The 25,000-nt window shown below is 49.7% G+C and overlaps 2 protein-coding genes across 4 annotated transcripts in view; both read left to right on the forward strand.

The window, feature by feature from the left end:
• The window catches only part of nfxl1 (nuclear transcription factor, X-box binding-like 1), a 42,486-nt gene extending 28,694 nt beyond the window's left edge, over positions 1–13,792 (forward strand). The window contains exons 20-23 of the mRNA XM_037541429.1: positions 7,782–7,886; positions 9,374–9,460; positions 10,920–10,973; positions 11,679–13,792. Of these exons, the coding sequence (XP_037397326.1) occupies positions 7,782–7,886; positions 9,374–9,460; positions 10,920–10,973; positions 11,679–11,852 (420 nt within the window). The 3' untranslated portion in view covers positions 11,853–13,792. The remainder of the gene's footprint in view (positions 1–7,781; positions 7,887–9,373; positions 9,461–10,919; positions 10,974–11,678) is intronic.
• Positions 13,793–19,048: 5,256 nt separating this feature from the next.
• corin (corin, serine peptidase) overlaps positions 19,049–25,000 on the forward strand; it is a 54,160-nt gene continuing 48,208 nt past the window's right edge. The window contains exons 1-2 of one of the 3 annotated variants that reach the window (XM_037540826.1): positions 19,104–19,205; positions 20,805–21,083. Coding sequence is in view for 1 of the 3 variants with exons in the window: in XM_037540824.1 (XP_037396721.1) it covers positions 19,158–19,205 (48 nt within the window). In the remaining 2 variants the exon portion in view is untranslated. Of the gene's footprint in view, positions 19,206–20,804; positions 21,084–23,108; positions 23,227–25,000 lie in introns of those variants that run through there. The other 2 variants (XM_037540824.1, XM_037540825.1) reach the window with 2 other exon arrangements.

Here is a 25,000-nt window from a genome sequence, read left to right on the forward strand (position 1 = left end):
ACTCTCTCAGTGACTCACTCACAATCTCACACTCTCTCACACTCTCACACTCACACACACTCTCTCTCTCACTCACACTCTCACACTCTCTCACTCACACTCTCTCACTCACACTCTCTCTCACTCACACTCTCACACTCTCTCACACTCTCACACTCTCACACACACTCTCTCTCTCACTCACACTCTCACACTCTCTCACTCACACTCTCTCACTCACACTCTCTCTCACTCACACTCACTCTCACTCACACACACTCTCTCTCTCACTCACACTCTCACTCACACTCTCTCACACTCACACTCTCTCACTCACACACACTCTCTCTCTCACTCACACTCTCACACTCTCACTCACACTCTCACACTCTCTCACTCACACTCTCTCTCACTCACACTCTCACTCACACTCTCACACTCTCTCACTCACACTCACTCACACTCTCACACTCTCACACTCTCTCTCACTCTCACACTCTCTCTCACTCTCACACTCTCTCTCACTCATACTCTCTCACTCATACTCTCTCACTCATACTCTCTCACTCTCACACTCTCTCTCACTCACACTCTCACTCTCACTCACACTCTCTCACTCTCACTCACACTCTCTCACACTCACTCACTCTCTCACACTCTCACTCACTCTCTCACACTCACTCACTCTCTCACACTCTCTCTCACACTCTCACACTCTCTCTCACTCACACTCTCACACTCTCTCTCACTCACACTCTCACACTCTCTCTCACACTCTCACACTCTCTCACTCATACTCTCTCACTCATACTCTCACTCATACTCTCTCACTCCCACTCTCTCTCACTCATACTCTCTCACTCATACTCTCTCACTCACACTCTCACACTCACTCACTCTCTCACACTCTCACTCACTCACACTCACTCTCTCACTCTCACACACTCTCACACTCACTCTCACTCTCACACTCTCTCTCACTCACACTCTCACACTCTCTCTCACTCACACACTCACACTCTCTCACACTCTCTCTCACTCACACTCTCTCACTCACACTCTTACACTCTCACTCACACTCTCTCACTCACACTCTCACACTCTCACTCACACTCTCACTCACACTCTTATACTCTCACACTCACTCACACTCTCTCACACTCACTCACACTCTCACACTCTCTCTCTCTCACACTCACTCACACTCTCTCACACTCTCTCACTCACACTCTCTCACTCACGCTTACACTCTCACTCACACTCTCTCACTCACACTCTCTCACTCATACTCTCTCACTCACTCTCACTCACTCATACTCTCTCACTCACTCTCACTCACTTTCTCACACTCTCACTCACACTCTCTCTCACACACTCACTCTCTCACACTCTCTCTCACTCACACTCTCACACTCTCTCTCACTCACTCTCTCTCACTCTCACACACTCTCACACACTCTCACACTCTCTCACTCTAACACTCACTCTCACACTCACTCACACTCTCTCACACACTCACTCACACTCACACTCTCTCTCACTCACACTCTCTCACTCACGCTTACACTCTCACTCACACTCTCTCACTCACACTCTCTCACTCATACTCTCTCACTCACTCTCACTCACTCATACTCTCTCACTCACTCTCACTCACTTTCTCACACTCTCACTCACACTCTCTCTCACACACTCACTCTCTCACACACTCACTCTCTCACACTCTCTCTCACTCACACTCTCACACTCTCTCTCACTCACTCTCTCTCACTCTCACACACTCTCACACACTCTCACACTCTCTCACTCTAACACTCACTCTCACACTCACTCACACTCTCTCACACACTCACTCACACTCACACTCTCTCTCACTCACACTCTCACAATCTCTCTCACTCACACTCTCTCTCACTCACACTCTCACACTCACTCACACTCTCTCTCACTCACACTCTCTGTCACTCACACTCTTACACTCTCACTCACACTCTCACACTCTCTCTCACTCACACTCTCACACTCACTCACACTCTCTCTCACTCACACTCTCACACTCTCTCACACTCTCACTCACACTCTTACACTCTCACACACTCTCTCTCACTCTCTCACACTCACTCTCTCACACTCTCACTCACTCACTCTCACACTCTCACTCACACTCTCACACTCTCTCTCACTCTCTCACACTCACTCACTCTCTCACACTCTCACTCACACTCTCTCTCACTCTCACACTCACTCACAATCACTCTCACTCACACTCTCACACTCACTCACACTCTCACACTCTCTCTCACTCACACACTCTCACTCACACTCTTACACTCTCTCACACTCTCACTCACACTCTCACACTCTCTCTCACACACTCACTCACACTCTCACACTCTCTCTCACTCACACTCTCTCACTCACACACTCACACTCTCTCTCACTCACACTCTCACACTCTCTCTCACTCACACTCTCACTCACACTCACTCACACTCTCTCTCACTCACACTCTCTCACTCACACTCTTACACTCTCACTCACACTCTCACACTCACTCACACTCTCTCTCACTCACACTCTCACACTCTCTCTCACTCACACTCACTCACACTCTTACACTCTCACACTCACTCACACTCTCTCACACTCACTCACACTCTCACACTCACTCACACTCTCACACTCACTCTCTCTCACTCACACTCTCACACTCACTCTCTCTCACTCACACTCTCACACTCTCTCTCACTCACACTCTCACACTCTCTCTCACTCACACTCACTCACACTCTCACTCTCTCACACGCTCTCTCTCTCACTCTCACACTCTCACTCACACTCTTACACTCTCTCACACTCTCACTCACACTCTCACACTCTCTCTCTCTCACACACTCACTCACACTCTCACACTCTCTCTCACTCACACTCTCTCACTCACACACTCACACTCTCTCTCACTCACACTCTCACACTCTCTCTCACTCACACTCACTCACACTCTCTCTCACTCACACTCTCTCACTCACACTCTCTCACTCACACTCTCTCACTCACACTCTTACACTCTCACACTCACTCACACTCTCTCATTCACACTCTCACACTCTCTCTCACTCACACTCTCTCACTCACACACTCACACTCTCTCACTCACACTCTCACACTCTCTCTCACTCACACTCTCACTCACACTCACTCACACTCTCTCTCTCACACTCTCACTCACACTCTCTCACTCACACTCTTACACTCTCACTCACACTCTCACACTCACTCACACTCTCTCTCACTCACACTCTCACACTCTCTCACACTCACTCACACTCTTACACTCTCACACTCACTCACACTCTCTCACACTCACTCACACTCTCACACTCTCTCTCACTCACACTCTCACACTCACTCTCTCTCACTCACACTCTCACACTCTCTCTCACTCACACTCTCACACTCTCTCTCACTCACACTCACTCACACTCTCACTCTCTCACACGCTCTCTCTCTCACTCTCACACTCTCACTCACACTCTTACACTCTCTCACACTCTCACTCACACTCTCACACTCTCTCTCTCACACACTCACTCACACTCTCACACTCTCTCTCACTCACACTCTCACACTCTCTCTCACTCACACTCTCTCACTCACACACTCACACTCTCTCTCACTCACACTCTCACACTCTCTCTCTCTCACACTCACTCACACTCTCTCACTCACACTCTCTCACTCACACTCTTACACTCTCACACTCACTCACACTCTCTCATTCACACTCTCACACTCTCTCTCACTCACACTCTCACTCACACTCTTACACTCTCACACTCTCACACTCTCTCTCACACTCTCACTCTCTCACACTCACTCTCTCACACTCTCTCACTCACTCACTCTCTCACACTTTCTCTCACACTCTCTCTCACTCTCTCACACTCACTCACTCTCTCACACTCTCACTCACACTCTCTCACTCTCACACTCACTCACAATCTCTCTCACTCACACTCTCACACTCACACTCTCACACTCTCTCTCACTCACACACTCACTCACACTCTCTCTCACTCACACTCTCACACTCACACTCTCTCTCACTCACACTCTCACACTCTCTCTCACTCACACACACTCTCTCACACTCTCTCTCACTCACACTCTCTCACTCACACTCTTACACTCACACTCTCACACTCTCACACTCACTCTCACACTCTCACACTCTCACTCACACTCTCACTCACACTCTTACACTCTCACACTCACTCACACTCTCTCACACTCACTCACACTCTCACACTCTCTCTCACACTCTCACACTCACTCACACTCTCACACTCTCTCTCACTCACACTCTCTCTCACTCACACTCTCACACTCTCTCTCACTCACACTCTCACACTCTCTCTCACTCACACTCTCTCTCACTCACACTCTCACACTCTCTCTCACTCACACTCTCACACTCACTCACACTCTCTCTCTCACTCTCTCTCACTCTCTCTCTCTCTCTCTCTCTCTCTCTCTCTCTCTCTCTCTCACACTCACTCACACTCTCTCTCACTCACACTCACTCACTCTCTCTCACACTCACTCACACTCTCACACTCACTCACTCTCTCTGTCTGTCTCTCTGTCTCTCTCTCTCTCTCAGCTGCCCCATTCTCCTTCAGACGTTTCTTTAGAGATCTCTTCAAAGCGTGGAGGAGTTCAGATCAAGTCTCCTCTATTTTTATACAGAAAATGAGTCTCAGCAGCTCGAAATGATGACAAACCGTGGAATTGGATTCATGTAGAATTCCGGTCTTGTGTTGCAGAGATATCAGATACGGATTTCAATACCAGATGTGAAAGCGTCTCCGATCGGAACGGGAAATGTCTGACACTCAGACACTCATCCGAGTCACATACGCAGAAAGAGATGGGATTTGGGCCGCTTTACCTGCTGAGTGAACAAAGGCTCCGTGTCCGTTTCCTGTTCCCGTTAGAGTTCAGATAAGACGGCGTTTTCAGCCACGTTTCAGGCTGAGCTTTCGGCTCGACTGGCTGTGGAGTTGGGAGCTTGGGGGAGAATCTGACTTTGCTCATTGTTGAATATCTGCAGTTTCAGCTTCAAACATCGGAGTTCCTGAACTGTCACAGTTCATCCCACACTCACACGCACTCCAGCTCGGTTCCTGGAAGCGCGCACACACACGCACAGTGTGTGCTGCAGTTGGCTGGGCGCTGTGGTGTGTTTGCTGTGTTTACAGTGGCTCAGTGTGGGCAGCTCAGACCCTCCGTCGTGTCTCCTCGATCTCCTCAGCTGCGCTCTTTAATCCGCCCGTCTCTTTAATTACACCCTGTCTGTTTGTCGTGCTCTGCTTGTTGTTTCTTACGTTCCGGAGCCACACTGGCCGTTTCAGAGAGTCCTTCTGGTGCCGAAGTGGAGTTGCATCTCATCCGACCATGTTCTCCATCTTTTCAGAGCCTAATGTTGTGAGGACGTTCGAGGAAGACCAGTGAACGTCTACTGGGGCTGCTGCAGCCGTCTAAAGCAGGGGTGTCGGACTCGAGCCTGAAAGTGCCGTATTAAGAAATCTCGGCGAATCTGTGGCCAGCTGGGCTTTTATTTCATTATTATACACCTTTTGATAGGGGGCAGTCGTGGGCTGGAGGTCAGGGAACCGGCCCTGTGACGGGGAGGTCGCCGGTTTGATCCCCAGAGCCGACAGTCCATGACTGAGGTGTCCTCGAGCAAGACACCTAACCCCCAACTGCTACCCAGGCGCCGTGGATAGGGCTGCCCACCGCTCCGGGCAAGTGTGCTCACTGCCCCCTAGTGTGTGTGTACTCACTAGTGTGTGTGTGTGTGGTGTTTTCAGTCCATTTTGGGACTAATAAGGGTCTCTTAATCTTTAATCTGTGACCCAAACGCTTCGTTGTTATTCAAAATACACCCGAACTGCAGCAGCAAAACTGGTGTTAAATGCTTCTTCACAAGTCGTTCTAAATAAACAGATTTGGGCCGTTTTTAAACTGGTCGTTTGCTTGAACAAGAATCTTTTTGTGTAACCGCTGGCCCATCGTTTGTTGCTAGGTCAAACACACACCATGTTGCAGTGCATGCTGGGGACTGTAGTGCATTTGAAAGGGTTAATAAGAGCAGAAGATAGGACTGTGTGAGACTTGGCCTGCGGGCCTCGTGTCTGCCACACCGGGTCTAAAGGGTCCGGTCGAGAAGGTTACAGCACACGGTGCTGAACGGGAAGCTGGAGGACAGTGGGCTGAGCAGTTTGCTTCCCACTGGTCAGCAGAGTCACCGACAGGCAGGTCACAGGCTGTTTGGAATCACTTTAGATTTCACCGCGTAAAACTTCAGCCAGTGTTTTGATGATGTAGGTCAGCGGTCGGCACCGCACGGCTCTTTTACTGCCCTGTTGCGGCTACGCAGCTGGATTAGATTAGTAGGTAAAAATGAAATAATCCTGGGCTTATCTGTGTTTAGTCACTCCAGCTGGTGTCCTGATGTGTTTAATCTGCCACGAGAAACTGAAGCACTACACAGTCGCAAGGCTGGAGTTTCTCGTTCGCCAGCTTCTCGTTCTGATCATCCTGCTCCACCTGAAATGGTGCCTGCTGAACTTGTTAAAGGTGGAACGGTAAATTCGAAGGAGAAGAGCCTCGTAAGAATCAAGCGCTGAGAGGCGTTTTACAGAGCCTGTTGTAGTTTGTAGGAAAGGTTTCCTGCTGGAGATGCGAGAAAAGCAGCTGAAGCTGAAAGCAGAGCGAAGTCAGTCTGAGTTTTCGTTTAGATCAAGTTTGTTAGTCTATATAACACACAGCCAAGGACGGGCAGCGCCGGGGCTCTCTGGGTGGTGTAAAGGACGGGCAGCGCCGGGGCTCTCTGGGTGGTTTAAAGGACGGGCAGCGCCGGGGCTCTCTGGGTGGTGTAAAGGACGGGCAGCGCCGGGGCTCTCTGGGTGGTTTAAAGGACGGGCAGCGCCGGGGCTCTCTGGGTGGTGTAAAGGACGGGCAGCGCCGGGGCTCTCTGGGTGGTTTAAAGGACGGGCAGCGCCGGGGCTCTCTGGGTGGTGTAAAGGACGGGCAGTGCCGGGGCTCCAAGGGTGGTGTAAAGGACGGGCAGCGCCGGGGCTCTCTGGGTGGTGTAAAGGACGGGCAGCGCCGGGGCTCCATGGGTGGTGTAAAGGACGGGCAGCGCCGGGGCTCTCTGGGTGGTGTAAAGGACGGGCAGCGCCGGGGCTCCCAGACCATGTTTCTGATTGGAGTTTTAATGTGTGTAACTTGGAGATTGGAGGTCCGGCAAGACCACCCTGGCCTTACACAGCGTACAGCAATGGTCCAGCTGGAACCCAGCATGTTTATGCAGATGTGGGCACAAAAACACAAACACACTGTCCTAATAACCTAACATGCTCTCTCTCTGTCTCTCTCTCTCTCTGTCTCTCTCTCTCTGTCTGTCTGTCTGTCTCTCTCTGTCTCTCTCTCGCTCTCTCTCTCTCTCTCTCTGTCTCTCTCTCTGTCTCTCTCTCTGTCTCTCTCTCTCTCTCTCTCTCTCTGTCTCTCTCTCTGTCTCTCTCTCTCTGTCTGTCTGTCTGTCTGTCTCTCTCTCTCTGTCTCTCTCTCTGTCTCTCTGTGTCTGTCTGTCTCTCTCTGTCTCTCTCTCGCTCTCTCTCTCGCTCTCTCTCTCTCTCTGTCTCTCTCTCGCGCTCTCTCTCTCTCTCTCTCTCTCTGTGTCTCTCTCTCTCTCTGTCTGTCTCTCTCTCTCTCTCTCTCTCTCTCTCTCTCTCTAGCTGAGGTGTGGTCACCGCTGTAAGGAGCTCTGTCACGCGGGAGACTGTGTGGAGAACTGCAGCCAGAGAGTTAAAGTCAAGTGTCCATGCAAGAGGATCAAGAAGGTAGACATAGTTTCCTCCACCGTCATTCACTCACTGTATCACACCCAGAGAACCGGGTTCTGCGGCTGCCTTCAGGGCCTCCTCAGAGGCCGTTATTACATGATCGCCTGATCACAGCTACCTCACAGAGTGGTGCGAATGCGGTGCGAATGTGGTGTGGAGTGAATGTGGTGCGGAGTGGAGTGGAGTGAGAGTGGTGCGGGGTGGAGTGAGAGTGGTGTGAATGTGGTGCGGAGTGGTGTGAATGTGGTGCGGAGTGGAGTGAGAGTGGTGCGGAGTGGTGCGGGACATGAGCGAGTGGTGCAGGGACATGAGCAAGTGGTGCGAGGACATGAGCGAGCGGTGCGGGGACATGAGCGAGAGGTGCAGGGACATGAGCTAGCGGTGCGGGACATGAGCGAGCGGTGCAGGGACATGAGCGAGCGGTGCGGGACATGAGCGAGCGGTGCAGGGACATGAGCGAGCGGTGCGGGACATGAGCGAGCGGTGCGGGACATGAGCGAGCGGTGCGAGGACATGAGCGAGTGGTGCGGTGCGGGGACATGAGCGAGTGGTGCGGTGCGGGGACATGAGCGAGCGGTGCGGGGACATGAGCGAGTGGTGCGGTGCGGGGACATGAGCGAGCGGTGCGGGGACATGAGCGAGCGGTGCAGGGACATGAGCGAGTGGTGCGGTGCGGGGACATGAGCGAGTGGTGCGGTGCGGGGACATGAGCGAGCGGTGCGGGGACATGAGCGAGCGGTGCGGGGACATGAGCGAGTGGTGCGGTGCGGGGACATGAGCGAGTGGTGCGGTGCGGGGACATGAGCGAGCGGTGCGGGGACATGAGCGAGCGGTGCGGGACATGAGCGAGTGGTGCGGTGCGGGGACATGAGCGAGCGGTGCGAGGACATGAGCGAGCGGTGCGGGACATGAGCGAGTGGTGCGGTGCGGGGACATGAGCGAGTGGTGCGGTGCGGGGACGCGAGTGGTGCGGTGCGGGGACATGAGCGAGTGGTGCGGTGCGGGGACATGAGCGAGCGGTGCGAGGACATGAGCGAGTGGTGCGGTGCGGGGACATGAGCGAGCGGTGCGAGGACATGAGCGAGTGGTGCGGTGCGGGGACATGAGCGAGTGGTGCGGGACATGAGCGAGTGGTGCGGTGCGGGGACATGAGCGAGTGGTGCGAGGACATGAGCGAGTGGTGCGGTGCGGGGACATGAGCGAGCGGTGCGGGACATGAGCGAGTGGTGCGGTGCGGGGACATGAGCGAGCGGTGCGAGGACATGAGCGAGTGGTGCGGTGCGGGGACATGAGCGAGCGGTGTGAGGACATGAGCGAGTGGTGCGGTGCGGGGACATGAGCGAGCGGTGCGAGGACATGAGCGAGTGGTGCGGTGCGGGGACATGAGCGAGTGGTGCGGGACATGAGCGAGTGGTGCGGTGCGGGGACATGAGCGAGTGGTGCGAGGACATGAGCGAGCTGAACTTGTGACTGTTTGTGTTCAGGAGTTTTCCTGCTCTCGCGCCCAGCAGGAGGAGAATTTGGTGCTGTGTGACGACATCTGCAAAAAACTGCAGAGGAAATATGCTGAGGTACCACACCCACACACACACACACACACACACACCCACACCCACACACACACGTTGTCCTAGTTTGACCCTTCACCTGCAGCAGTGTTATTTAATCCTTGCTTGTAGCTCTCGTTCACATGTAGCTTTAAGCAGCCTTTACAGTGAAACCTTCAGCACACGACGCTGGACAGACGCTCTCAGGAGAACCATCAATAAATCAATGAGCAGCAAACTAACAAAAGCAGCAGCTGCTGGAGCTCCAGCTCCTCTTGAGATCCTCCACTGGAACAAGAACCCATGAGTGGTGTGAACAAGAGACATACAATCTCAGACAAGCTGAACCAATGAGCGTATATACGATATCCAGCCGATGAGCGTATATACGATATCCAACCAATGAGCGTATATACGATATCCAGCCGATGAGCGTATATACGATATCCAACCAATGAGTGTATATATGATTCGTGATGCATACGTTTTGACCATTATACACAGTTTTTGATCATATATATGATATATATCCATATATATGCTCATTAATTGTATATATCATTTACAGTGTAGCCGAGCTAATACAGAAAAACAAAAAAGGTTTTTAAAAAAAAGCTACAGAAGTAACAACAATCATAGTAGCAAATAAAAAATACCCCATTAAAGCATAAATAAATAAAAATACTATATAGTGACTCAATAAATAAGATAAAATAAGAATAAAGATATAATTAATGAAATGAAAAGGCAGTAAACCAATAAAAAAAGCCATGTAATAAATACCAGGTCATATCAGGGGAAAATATATCGACACTCATTAATGATGAAATGGATAGAAGAGAAAAAGGCTTGAAAGAGTAGCTAGAACACATCTGAGGTGAAGGACGCCGGTTACGGGCTGAGCGGAGGTTCCAGACTGAAGGATTTGGGTGACTATTGACTTTAGTTTATTGGCCTCGTAGCTCCAGCACTAAACTAAAGAGGCTGAAAGGGTGAGAAGCCCCGTCTAGAGTCTTTAGGTACTGCGTTTCCACGGTAACGGGGTGTGAAACGCGCTGCTGTCCGCTGTGCTTTATGTTCTGCCACCCGGGGTGGTTGAAGGGGGCGGAGCCATTAGGGGTGTGTGTGTGTGTGTGTGTGTATAAGGGATAAGGGATCTCCAGAGAGGTTGGAAGTAAATGAACGAGGACCAAGTCCTTTTCAACGCTTTCTGTTGGTCCGTGCGTCGTGAGATGTTGAGGTAACGTGAAGAGGAGCTGTATGAAGTTGCGAGTGGGCTCTCGCACGTTGCCCACCGAGCTCAGTTACGATCACTTGTGGGAACATTAGTGCCTTGCTGTGGTTTTAGTGACAGTCAGTCAATGAACAAACAACTTTTTACCCCGGCAGTGAGTGAGTTCTTACCGTCACTAGGGGCCGTTGCCATGGCAACTCCGTTAACCCGTCACTGAGACATTAAAGGGTGATTTGTGTGTGTTTTCAGGCTCGTGAGGCGGAGGAGAGAGCGATAAAAGAGGAGGAGATGAAGAAACAGCAGGTAGTTTCTGACCTCCAGCTGATAAAGGCTATTATAATACCAGCAGCCATGCAGACTGTTACAGCCGTAATGATGCTCTGTGTCTTTGTGTGTGTGTGTGTATACGTGTGAATTTGTGTGTGTGTATGTGTGTCTGTATGTGTGTCTATGTGTGTGTGTGTCTTTGTGTGTGTGTGTGTGTCTTTGTGTGTGTGTTTGTGTCTTTCTGTGTGTGTGTGTATATACGTGTGAATTTGTGTGTCTGTGTGTGTGTGTCTGTATGTGTGTGTCTGTATGTGTGTGTCTGTATGTGTGTCTTTGTGTGTGTGTCTTTGTGTGTGTCTTTGTGTGTGTGTGTGTCTTTTTGTGTGTGTGTGTCTTTGTGTGTGTCTGTACGTGTGACTTTGTGTGTGTGTGTCTGTATGTGTGTGTGTGTGTCTGTGTGTGTGTGTATGTCTGTATGTGTGTGTGTGTCTTTGTGTGTGTGTCTGTGTGTGTGTGTGTCTTTGTGTGTGTGTCTTTGTGTGTGTGTGTCTGTACGTGCGACTGTGTGTGTGTGTCTTTGTGTGTGTGTCTGTACGTGTGACTTTGTGTGTGTCTGTGTGTGTGTGTGTGTGTGTCTTTGTGTGTGTGTATACGTGTGACTTTGTGTGTCTGTGTGTGTGTATGTGTCTGTATATGTGTGTGTGTATACGTGTGTGTGTGTGTGTGTGTGTGTGTGTTTAGGCGGAGCTGGAGGCCTTTGAGAAGCGTCAGAAAGGAAAACGGAAGAAGAACAGACGGAACACAGAAGTGGAGGCAGAGGAGGGGGCGTGGCTTAAATACAGAAAGTACCTGCTGGTGCCCGTTTGTGGCATCCTATTGGCTGTTGGAGCCTTTTATCTGCTGCAGGTCAATTAGAGGAGGAAATGCTGGGTTAACCCCCCACCCCCACCCCCGCCCCGTGCAGCATCACGCGTAAGATGTTAACAGAGACATTCAGAGTGTTTGGTGTGAAATAGTTGATTGTAGACTCGGACTGTAGTTTATATGGAATGTTGTTGATGGAAAATAATGGAAAACCTGGAATAATCAGTTTTCTTTGGGGACTATTTTGTCCTGCAGTGCTGTTTTAGGCTACAACTAACATAAAACAGCGTCTCAGTCATCAGGCAGTGAATTCAGGACCATCTCACGTAGGAACTTTCTGTGAGGAGCTTTTAGAGGGACGTCTGGTTCCCATCACCACCACTGGGAACAAATGAAAGTTATCTAGAACAGAGCGTTTGACACAGAACCACTCTGAATGACTCTGTTTACGTCTTAACCACTTAATTATGAAGGACTGAAAAGTTGGTTTAGATGACTGAGCTCAGGAGGCTTCGCCCACATATGTGCTCTTTCCTAGTTCCTGCTGTGAGGTTGGGAGAACTTTACTGAGGGCTGGTTAAAATCCCGTTCAGAGGCTCCCGAGTGTGCAGCTGTCTGAACGTTGGTCCTCTCGTTGGTGGGGGTTGTGAGTTTGAGCCACAGTAATTCCACAGCCATGTATTCCATAGCTGAATATCACTGAGGAGAAAAATGGGCAAAAGCCCCGTTCAGAACCTGCAGCACGCAGTTCGGGTTCTGTTAAAGTGTGTTATAGCGTGAATGGTTGTGGGTTTAGAGTTTCTGCATAATGATGAGTTTCCAGTGCGGAACGCGACTCTAACAGTGTGACCTTTCACACCCTGATGATGGAAATATGAAGTAACGTTGCTTCGCTTCATCTGCTGTACGTCTGTATCTGATCTACGTTACTGTATTTGAAGCGAATCTGAACCAGTTTCTCAGTTTCTGACTGAAGCGTTTACCAGCGTTCTGTAAAACCCGTCCAGCCTCACTACAGTAACTGTGGAGAAACATTTGTGGGCGGAGCCTGGAGAGAGGTCACATCATGAACATTGGTCACCGGCCCTGGTCCTGGAGATGGACCATTTTGTCGATCACTGCATGTTGACGACGTCTTAGACACAAATATTTCTGCAAACACAGCATCACAGGCTGGGTGGAAGAGAACTGAGGGGTGCAGGTCTAGAGGAGGGGCGTAGATCTCCAGGAGAGGTTTAGGTCTGCAGAGTCGATCTCCAGGAGAGGCTTAGATCTGCAGAGTCGATCTCCAAGAGGGGGCATAGATCTGCAGAGTCGATCTCCAGGAGAGGCTTAGATCTGCAGAGTCGATCTCCAAGAGGGGGCATAGATCTCTGACGTTGATCTCCAGAAGGACCAATGGGTTGGTGACCACAGCAATGAACAAACTACACAGTCTGAAGTTTGGGGTGGGAATCACTGCAGAACCTGACCCAGAAGCCCACTCTGTACGTTGGAAGCTGAAGTTTAAGCCATCGCTGAGGACTGTGCAGGGTGGGCTTCACTGTGACCAAGATAATTTACTTTAATGGGGTTACATCCACGCACTGATTCATCCAAACTCCCTCTGGAGCTGTGATTGGTCAGGATGCTGGCGCTGAGGTTCATTTTCCATATTGTAATGTCCAATCAGAAGAGAGCTTTGTGTAAAGCCGGTTTCCATGGGGATCCAAACAGCCGAGTGCTTGTCTGATTTAATGAAGCGTCTCAGCTTTTCGTACCAAAACAGAACAAAAAAAAAAAGTTCCATGAGTTAAATTTGACTCGCGTAGCCTGAAGCACAGACTTGGAGCCGACGCCATCCCGAGTTGGCTTAGAGAAGCCTGGTTATGGTTTGTTTCCTTTGGTTAAGAGACGATGATTATTTGGAGTGTAATGAAATGTCCTCCTCCCTGAAGAGCAGGAATGTGTGTTATTTGAACACGGCGTGAATAAAGTCACCCTTAATTAAAGATGCGGGTTTGTTTTTACTGAACTTCAGAAGGAAATTAGCAGTAATTGGGCAGTGGAGTTCCTGCTGCGCTGGATTAGCGGCGGAAGTGTCAGAACCCATACAGGCTTCACCTGAACACCAGAAATGTGGACGTCTAAAAACAGCACAGTCTTCACAACAAACACGGTTTTCTTTTTGGAGGAATAAAGTCACTAAAGCTGAAAGGGATATTCCACCCATTTATCATCCAGTGTGAGGTGTAATCAGAGGATCTGAGGGTTTGGTGTGAAGTGGTTCAGACGTCTTTACAGTGGTGGTGATGGGAACCAGGCGTCGCCATGACTACAACACAGATATAGACACTTTATTTACCATCCAGAACCACCAGAGAACCTACACGAGTCTTCTGAGCTTATATGGAATGTTGATGATGGAAAACAGTGGAAAATCTGGAATACTGAGTTTTCTTTGGGGACTATTTTGCCGCACAGCGCCCTGCATGTCTCCCTCCACCATGAAGTTGAAGTTCTCTAAACTCTCATAAAACAGCGTCTCAGTCATCAGGCAGTGAATTCAGAACCAGCTCATGTAGGAACTTTCTGTAGGAGCTTTTAGAGGGACGTCTGGTTCCCATGACCACCACTGTGAGCAGCTCTGACTCGGTCAGTTTATCTAGAACACCAAACTGCTCAGAACCGCTCTATTACATCTGAACCCGTTAATAATGCATAAATCCTATGCATAAATGAGTGCTGTTCTTTGAGAGACAGATAGACATAAAGAAATATAAAATCAGATATAAAGAGGTAGATAAAGATATAGAGGAAAGCGGATCTAGAGAGAGATACAGATGTAGAGGAAAGCGGATCTAGAGAGATACAGATGTCGAGGAAAGCGGATCTAGAGAGAGATACAGATGTAGAGGAAAGCGGATCTAGATAGACATGTAGAGGAAAGTTGATCTAGAGAGAGATACAGATGTAGAGGAAAGCGGATCTAGATAGAGAGACAGATGTAGAGGAAAGCGGATCTAGAGAGATACAGATGTAGAGGAAAGTTGATCTAGAGAGAGATACAGATGTAGAGGAAAGCAGATCTAGATAGAGAGATGTAGAGGAAAGCGGATCTAGAGAGAGATACAGACGTAGAGGAAAGCGGATCTAGATAGAGATGCAGATGTAGAGGAAAGCGGATCCAGAGTGAGATACAGACGTAGAGGAAAGCGGATCTAGATAGAGATACAGATGTAGAGGAAAGCGGATCCAGAGCGAGATACAGACGTAGAGGAAAGCGGATCTAGATAGAGATACAGACGTAGAGGAAAGCGGATCTAGAGAGAGATACAGACGTAGAGGAAAGCGGATCTAGATAGAGAGACAGACGTAGAGGAAAGCGGATCTAGAGAGAGATACAGACGTAGAGGAAAGCGAATCTAGAGAGAGATACAGACGTAGAGGAAAGCGGATCTAGAGAGAGATACAGACGTAGAGGAAAGCGGATCTAGATAGAGATACAGACGTAGAGGAAAGCGGATCTAGATAGAGATGCAGACGTAGAGGAAAGCAGATCTAGATAGAGATGCAGATGTAGAGGAAAGCGGATCTAGAGAGATACAGATGTCGAGGAAAGCGGATCTAGAGAGATACAGATGTAGAGGAAAGCGGATCTAGAGAGAGACAGATGTCGAGGAAAGCGGATCTAGAGAGATACAGATGTCGCGGAAAGCGGATCTAGAGAGAGAGACAGATGTCGAGGAAAGCGGAACTAGAGAGATACAGATGTAGAGGAAAGCGGATCTAGAGAGAGAGACAGATGTCGAGGAAAGCGGATCTAGAGAGATACAGATGTAGAGGAAAGCGGATCTAGAGAGATACAGATGTAGAGGAAAGCGGATCTAGAGAGATACAGATGTCGAGGAAAGCGGATCTAGAGAGATACAGATGTCGAGGAAAGCGGATCTAGAGAGATAAAGATGTCGAGGAAAGCGGATCTAGAGAGATACAGATGTCGAGGAAAGCGGATCTAGAGAGATACAGATGTAGAGGGAAGCGGATCTAGAGAAATACAGATGTAGAGGAAAGCGGATCTAGAGAGAGATACAGATGTAGAGCAAAGCGGATCTAGAGAGATACAGATGTCGAGGAAAGCGGATCTAGAGAGAGACAGATGTAGAGGAAAGCGGATCTAGAGAGATACAGATGTCGAGGAAAGCGGATCTAGAGAGACAGATGTAGAGGAAAGCGGATCTAGAGAGATACAGATGTCGAGGAAAGCGGATCTAGAGAGATACAGATGTAGAGGAAAGCGGATCTAGAGAGATACAGATGTAGAGGAAAGCGGATCTAGAGAGAGACAGATGTCGAGGAAAGCGGATCTAGAGAGATACAGATGTCGCGGAAAGCGGATCTAGAGAGAGAGACAGATGTCGAGGAAAGCGGATCTAGAGAGATACAGATGTAGAGGAAAGCGGATCTAGAGAGAGATACAGATGTCGAGGAAAGCGGATCTAGAGAGATACAGATGTAGAGGAAAGCGGATCTAGAGAGATACAGATGTCGAGGAAAGCGGATCTAGATAGAGATGCAGATGTAGAGGAAAGCGGATCTAGAGAGATGCAGATGTCGAGGAAAGCGGATCTAGAGAGATACAGATGTCGAGGAAAGCGGATCTAGAGAGATACAGATGTCGAGGAAAGCGGATCTAGAGAGATACAGATGTCGAGGAAAGCGGATCTAGAGAGATACAGATGTCGAGGAAAGCGGATCTAGAGAGATACAGATGTCGAGGAAAGCGGATCTAGAGAGATACAGATGTCGAGGAAAGCGGATCTAGAGAGATACAGATGTCGAGGAAAGCGGATCTAGAGAGATACTGATGTCGAGGAAAGCGGATCTAGATAGAGATACAGATGTCGAGGAAAGCGGATCTAGAGAGATACAGATGTCGAGGAAAGCGGATCTAGAGAGATACAGATGTCGAGCAAAGCGGATCTAGAGAGATACAGATGTCGAGCAAAGCGGATCTAGAGAGAGATACAGATGTAGAGGAAAGCGGATCTAGAGAGATACAGATGTCGAGGAAAGCGGATCTAGAGAGATACAGATGTCGAGGAAAGCGGATCTAGAGAGATACAGATGTCGAGCAAAGCGGATCTAGAGAGAGATACAGATGTAGAGGAAAGCGGATCTAGAGAGATACAGATGTCGAGGAAAGCGGATCTAGAGAGATACAGATGTCGAGGAAAGCGGATCTAGAGAGATACAGATGTCGAGGAAAGCGGATCTAGAGAGATACAGATGTAGAGGAAAGCGGATCTAGATAGAGAGATGTAGAGGAAAGCGGATCTAGAGAGAGATACAGACGTAGAGGAAAGCGGATCTAGATAGAGATGCAGATGTAGAGGAAAGCGGATCCAGAGTGAGATACAGACGTAGAGGAAAGCGGATCTAGATAGAGATACAGATGTAGAGGAAAGCGGATCCAGAGCGAGATACAGACGTAGAGGAAAGCGGATCTAGATAGAGATACAGACGTAGAGGAAAGCGGATCTAGAGAGAGATACAGACGTAGAGGAAAGCGGATCTAGATAGAGAGACAGACGTAGAGGAAAGCGGATCTAGAGAGAGATACAGACGTAGAGGAAAGCGAATCTAGAGAGAGATACAGACGTAGAGGAAAGCGGATCTAGAGAGAGATACAGACGTAGAGGAAAGCGGATCTAGATAGAGATACAGACGTAGAGGAAAGCGGATCTAGATAGAGATGCAGACGTAGAGGAAAGCAGATCTAGATAGAGATGCAGATGTAGAGGAAAGCGGATCTAGAGAGATACAGATGTCGAGGAAAGCGGATCTAGAGAGATACAGATGTAGAGGAAAGCGGATCTAGAGAGAGACAGATGTCGAGGAAAGCGGATCTAGAGAGATACAGATGTCGCGGAAAGCGGATCTAGAGAGAGAGACAGATGTCGAGGAAAGCGGAACTAGAGAGATACAGATGTAGAGGAAAGCGGATCTAGAGAGAGAGACAGATGTCGAGGAAAGCGGATCTAGAGAGATACAGATGTAGAGGAAAGCGGATCTAGAGAGATACAGATGTAGAGGAAAGCGGATCTAGAGAGATACAGATGTCGAGGAAAGCGGATCTAGAGAGATACAGATGTCGAGGAAAGCGGATCTAGAGAGATAAAGATGTCGAGGAAAGCGGATCTAGAGAGATACAGATGTCGAGGAAAGCGGATCTAGAGAGATACAGATGTAGAGGGAAGCGGATCTAGAGAAATACAGATGTAGAGGAAAGCGGATCTAGAGAGAGATACAGATGTAGAGCAAAGCGGATCTAGAGAGATACAGATGTCGAGGAAAGCGGATCTAGAGAGAGAGACAGATGTAGAGGAAAGCGGATCTAGAGAGATACAGATGTCGAGGAAAGCGGATCTAGAGAGACAGATGTAGAGGAAAGCGGATCTAGAGAGATACAGATGTCGAGGAAAGCGGATCTAGAGAGATACAGATGTAGAGGAAAGCGGATCTAGAGAGATACAGATGTAGAGGAAAGCGGATCTAGAGAGAGACAGATGTCGAGGAAAGCGGATCTAGAGAGATACAGATGTCGCGGAAAGCGGATCTAGAGAGAGAGACAGATGTCGAGGAAAGCAGATCTAGAGAGATACAGATGTAGAGGAAAGCGGATCTAGAGAGAGATACAGATGTCGAGGAAAGCGGATCTAGAGAGATACAGATGTAGAGGAAAGCGGATCTAGAGAGAGATACAGATGTAGAGGAAAGCGGATCTAGAGAGATACAGATGTCGAGGAAAGCGGATCTAGAGAGATACAGATGTCGAGGAAAGCGGATCTAGAGAGATACAGATGTAGAGGAAAGCGGATCTAGAGAGATACAGATGTCGAGGAAAGCGGATCTAGAGAGAGAGACAGATGTCGAGGAAAGCGGATCTAGAGAGATACAGATGTAGAGGAAAGCGGATCTAGAGAGATACAGATGTCGAGGAAAGCGGATCTAGAGAGAGAGACAGATGTCGAGGAAAGCGGATCTAGAGAGAGAGACAGATGTCGAGGAAAGCGGATCTAGATAAAGAGTTAGATGTAGATTATTATTAATATCATTATAAGTTACTGCCCTTTGCTCTTACTGTGTGTGTGGGTGTGAGAGAGAGAGGGGGGGGGAGTGGGAGTGTCTGTGTGTGTGTGTGTGGGTGTGTGTGTGTGTGTGTGTGTACGTACACTGGTTCTCTCGCGCCTGTGGGCGGAGTTACCGATTCGCTCCCACCGCGCGTGCTTTTCCGCTCAGAGCGGCTCTCGCGCGGAACAGAAAGCGCAGAAGGAAGGAAGCGCACGCAGCGGGAGCGCGAGGCATGAGCGGCTGATGGAGCGCGCGGAGCAGCAGCGGCACGCACACAGCCCCGAGAAACAGGTACGAGGCACGAGAGAGGAGCTCGGAGTTCTCCTGTCAGAGGAGTTCCGAGTCCTCCTGTCAGATGAGCTCCGAGTTCTCCTGTCAGAGGAGCTTGGAGTTCTCCAGTCAGAGGAGTTCTGAGTCCTCCTGTCAGAGGAGCTCCGAGTTCTCCTCTCAGAGGAGCTTGAGTTCTCCAGTCAGAGGAGTTCCGAGTCCTCCTGTCAGAGGAGCTCCGAGTTCTCCTGTCAGAGGAGCTCGGGTTCTCCTGTCAGAGGAGCTCGGAGTTCTCCTGTCAGAGGAGCTCGAGTTCTCCAGTCAGAGGAGCTCCGAGTTCTCCTGTGAGAGGAGCTCGAGTTCTCCTGTCAGAGGAGCCCGAGTTCTCCTGTCAGAGGAGCTCGAGTTCTCCTGTCAGAGGAGCTCGGAGTTCTCCTGTCAGAGGAGCTCGAGTTCTCCAGTCAGAGGAGTTCCGAGTCCTCCTGTCAGAGGAGCTCGGAGTTCTCCTGTCAGAGGAGCTCGAGTTCTCCAGTCAGAGGAGTTCCGAGTCCTCCTGTCAGAGGAGCTCGGAGTTCTCCTGTCAGAGGAGCTCGGAGTTCTCCTGTCAGAGGAGCTCGAGTTCTCCTGTCAGAGGAGTTCCGAGTCCTCCTGTCAGAGGAGTTCCGAGTCCTCCTGTCAGAGGAGCTCGAGTTCTCCAGTCAGAGGAGCTCCGAGTCCTCCTGTCAGAGGAGCTCCGAGTTCTCCTGTCAGAGGAGCTCGGAGGTCTCCTGTCAGAGGAGCTCCGAGTTCTCCTGTCAGAGGAGCTCCGAGTTCTCCTGTCAGAGGAGCTCGGAGGTCTCCAGTCAGAGGAGCTCGGAGGTCTCCTGTCAGAGGAGCTCTGAGTTCTCTTGTCAGAGGAGCTCGGAGTGGAGTGGTGATAATAATGTTATTATGGTTGAATGTCCTATATGGGTTCATTACCCACAGTGCCGTGCGCTCAGGGACCCCCTTCATGAGGGTCAGTGAGTTGCTCTTCACCTTCATTCCAGCCTCCGTTCTTCTCAGAAGCCTCACTTCCAGCTCCTCAAAGAATCTGCAGACACGCCTCCAAAGCTCAGAAGCTGGTTGATGATTTCCTGAAGTGATCAAACCCATTCAGTGGTGTTGAGGTCTGGACTCTGGGGTGGTCAGTCCATCGTTCAGCTTCTTTGTTTGATGTGTCCATCTCCTTTTCTCAGTGAGGTTCTTCTCGATCCGCTACACGTCCTTTCAGACCCACAGCACTGAGTGGTCTTCTCACAGTGGAAGGATGGACAGAAACACCTGTGGATGTTTTCAGATCTGAAGCAGCTTGATGTTCTCCTCTCTCTCAGAGATCAAAGCTTTCAGTGCTGTTTATCTGATGGGGGCAGGTCTGGGGCCCACCAGCTCTTCCAGGTGGTTGTTAGGAGGAATGTTTTCTCTGTAGGTTTTAATGAGTTTCTGAGCTCCTCCTTCGTTATGAGGGGGAGTATCTGATCTGTGTGTGTGTGTGAAGGCTGTGAGGAGATGAGTCTGCGGTGATTTTCCTCTCGATCTCTGAAACACATGCTGGACTGTTTCTCTCTCTCTCTCCCTCTCGTCTCTATAAATACCCCCCCGAAGCCCCTCCGGCTCTCAGGTTCCCCTCAGCCCTGCGGAAAGTCTGAAACACACATACCGGAGTAAAAATAGGAGCTGAACCGCGGGGGGCTCGGGGTCCTAACACCCCCCCACACACCACACAGCAGAGCCTCCGGAGACACGACTGACTGTCTGACCGCCGAGTCCTCTGACCTCATCAGCACAACTGGAGACCAAGTCAGTGTCCTGTGCTGAGCAGCGTGGGTCACTTCGGTCAGAGACGCAGCGACCGACTGGACCAGCAGCCCAAACAGCAAAGAGGTGGTGCATCGTAACATATCCACCACCCAGTACTCGCTCAAAACCACGGTTCTCCAAGGGTTCTGAATAGAACCATTTGCATGCTTAATGATCCTTTGCACGATAAATTGGTTCTTCAGACTGACGGAGAATGGGTTTCATGTGGTTCTGTATAGAATCTTCTAGGTTCTGTGTAACACAGTGAAAGGTTCTTCTATTGTGTACGAGCTTGACATCACAACAACAGCAGAACCTTTTTTGGTGCCATATAGACAAAAAGTTCTTTGCATGGTGAAACAGTTCTTCAGAGAATGTGTCATATATGGTTCTTTATAGCACCCAAATGGGTTCTTCTGTTGTATATAAGCTTGACATTGTAACAGCAGCGGAACCAAAAACAGTTCTGCATAGAAACATGTAAAACACGTTCCCCGTCGGTCAGATACATTCTATACAGAACCACATACAACGCAGTTCCACCATTTTACCATACAACGAACCATTAAAGCATGAAATGGTTCTATAAAGGAGTCTTGGTTTTCAATAGAACCATTGCCTTTACTGAAGAACCCCTGAAGAACCGTATTTGGACTTCACAGTCTGTGGAAATATGATAAATATCTCATTTATCTTAATGATGAACTTTATCTAGAACCCTCACGTACGTTGTGTTGCATTTGTGTATAAACACTGGTTCTCCAAAAGTTTTTAGAAAAGACAGTAGCTCTATATAGAACTCAAAGAACCCTTTGCATGGTGAAATGGTTACATTGTTACAACCTTGACATCGTCAGAATGGCAGAACCCTCTTTGGTGCTATATAGAACCCTTTTCAAAATGGTTCTGTATAGAACTATGTACCGCACATTCTCCATCAATTTGAAGAAGAACCATTTAATCATGCAAAGGGGTCTTTGAGTGCTCATGGTTCTATATACAGCCATTTTTTTTTACTAAAGAACCCTTGAAGAACCACCTTTTAAGAGAACGTGCGTCTCTGTTGTTCCTGTGAAATACAGACAAAATAAAATGTGTGTCTGTCCCACCGTGTGTCTGTCCCACCGTGTGTCTGTCCCACTGTGTGTCTCTCCCACTGTATGTCTGTCCCACTGTGTCTCTCCCACTGTGTGTCTCTCCCACTGTGTGTCTCTCCCACTGTATGTCTGTCCCACTGTGTGTCTGTCCCACCGTGTGTCTGTCCCACCGTGTGTCTGTCCCACTGTAGATCTGTCCCACTGTGTGTCTGTCCCACTGTGTGTCTGTCCCACCGTGTGTCTGTCCCACTGTGTGTCTCTCCCACTGTATGTCTGTCCCACTGTGTGTCTCTCCCACTGTATGTCTGTCCCACTGTGTGTCTGTCCCACCGTGTGTCTGTCCCACTGTGTGTCTGTCCCACTGTAGATCTGTCCCACTGTGTGTCTCTCCCACTGTGTGTCTGTCCCACCGTGTGTCTGTCCCACTGTAGATCTGTCCCACTGTGTGTCTGTCCCACTGTAGATCTGTCCCACTGTAGATCTGTCCCACTGTGTGTCTCTCCCACTGTGTGTCTGTCCCACCGTGTGTCTGCCCCACTGTAGATCTGTCCCACTGTAGATCTGTCCCACCGTGTGTCTGTCCCACTGTGTGTCTGTCCCACTGTGTGTCTGTCCCACTGTGTGTCTGTTCCACTGTGTGTCTTCGGTTCTGTCATTTCTCAGTTTTTGTTATAATCTGTTTATATTTTATATTATTATTATTATTATTATTATTATTACATAATCTGTCCTTTACGTTGTGTGTGAATTCCATGGTGAGCGGCCCAGAAAGGCTTGGAGAAAGTTCTGGTTCCGTTGACTGGCGCTGAGAGTAGAGTGTGTTTTCTCCCTGTCCTGTGAAGTCGTAGTTCTGGAGTTCGGTCCGGTTCGGTCCAGTCGGAGCGGCGAGTTTTTCTTTTCCAGCGCAGGCTCGCACGACGCACGCGCGCCTCCGGGCCCCGCCCCCTCGCGCTCGGGTGTCCGGTCTCTTTAAGATCTGGCGGCGCGCGCGTCTCGCGCTCATTCCGTCCCCTGCTGCTCTGAGGAGCGCGAGCTGAGCCGGTGATGCCGGAGAGCGAGCTTTAGCGCGAGTTACTCCCGCTGCACGCGCTTCATCAGAGCGGCACGCGCTCAACAGCACGGAGATCCAGGTAGGACTTGGAGCGCGAGAGCGAGACAGAGGGTCTCGAGATCAGCTCGGACTGGGGTTATTAGCAGTGATTAATACTGTATTAGTATTAATGTTGTTATTATTATTATTATTATTATTATTATTATTTAGCTGTTGTTGTGTATTTCCTTTTATTAAGAGAGCTGAGATGTTAAGACTGAAGACTGTGAAGGGCAATTCCCATTTTCCATAATTCCCCCATAATCCAGAGTGTGAGGTGTAATCAGAGGTTCAGAGGGTTCGGTGTGAAACAGTTCAGACGTCTTTACAGTGGTGGTGATGGGAACCAGGCGTCGCCATGACTACAACACAGATATAGACACTTTATTTACCATCCAGAACCACCAGAGAACCTACACGAGTCTTCTGAGCTTATCTGGAATGTTGATGATGGAAAACAGTGGAAAATCTGGAATAATGAGTTTTCTTTGGGGACTATTTTGCCGCACAGCGCCCTGCATGTCTCCTTCCACCATGAATGGAGTTGAAGTTCTCTAAACTCTCATAAAACAGCGTCTCAGTCATCAGGCAGTGAATTCAGAACCAGTTCATGTAGGAGCTTTCTGTAGGAGCTTTTAGAGGGACGTCTGGTTCCTATCACCACCACTGGGAACGGCTCTGACTCGGTACGTTTATCTAGAACACCAAACCGCTCAGAACGGCTCTGATTAGATCTGAACCAGTTACTTATGCAGAGAATTTGGAAAATGGGTGGAGTTCTCCTTAAAGGCTCTCAGGCTGCAGGAAAGCTGTGTTTTAGATGTTTATCGGTTTAAACGAGGGAAACTCACTCAGGCTGAACGTGAAGCTGTGCCCTGACCCCGCGGTTGGACCGTGGGAGAGATCTGACTGTAAGGCTTTCGGAGCGGCTGAGGCAGCTGACCTGCTGATAAGAGCTGCTGGAGGGGCTGTAAAAGCTGTTCCACTGATTATCTCAGACAGCGGAGGCAGGAGGCAGCAGGTTGGCCTTTCCACTCGTGTCCCGCAGCTCTTTCTGCTCCGTATGCAGGGTTCAGATCAGGAAGGCCGGAGCAGAAGAGCGCCTCAGCCTTCAGCAGCAGGGCTGAGAACCACGGATGGAGCTGGCTTGTTCGCTCTGCTGTAAACAAGGTCACTGAAAGCCTAAAGTACGTGGTTCTTGGGCAGCAAAGAGCTTCTGATCTCAGCCTGAATCTTTCTGCCTTTTGAAAAGAAACCTTCAGCTTTCATCGTCAACAATGACAGCTTTGAATTTGGCTGCGCGCTGAAAGCTCCAAAACAGAGTCTAACCTTGTTCAGAGGCTCTGGACATCAGATGAGAGAGATTCCTCTCAGTGTTCAGCTGCTTCAGCACAAAGAGCAGAGTGTGTGTTTATCACAGCGCTTACTGCTGCACCGCCACTGATGGTGGAGCTGTTGGAGCTGATATAGCAGGTGTTGGAGCTCATGGTGGTAGTGTTGGAGCTGACATTGGAGGTGTTGGAGCTGACGTTGGAAGTGTGACGGTGGTGGTGGGGTTGGAGCTGACGGTGGTAGTGTTGGAGCTGACATTGGAGGTGTTGGAGCTGACGTTGGAGGTGTGACGGTGGTGGTGGTGGGGTTGGAGCTGACGGTGGTAGTGTTGGAGCTGACATTGGAGGTGTTGGAGCTGACGTTGGAGGTGTGACGGTGGTGGGGTTGGAGCTGATGGTGGTGGTGGTGGTGTTGGAGCTGACGGTGGTGGTGGTGTTGGAGCTGACGGTGGTGGTGGTGGTGGTGTTGAAGCTGACGGTGGT

The sequence above is a fragment of the Pygocentrus nattereri genome, chromosome 9 (genome assembly GCF_015220715.1).
Source record: "Pygocentrus nattereri isolate fPygNat1 chromosome 9, fPygNat1.pri, whole genome shotgun sequence".
Taxonomy (NCBI): Eukaryota; Metazoa; Chordata; class Actinopteri; order Characiformes; family Serrasalmidae; genus Pygocentrus; species Pygocentrus nattereri.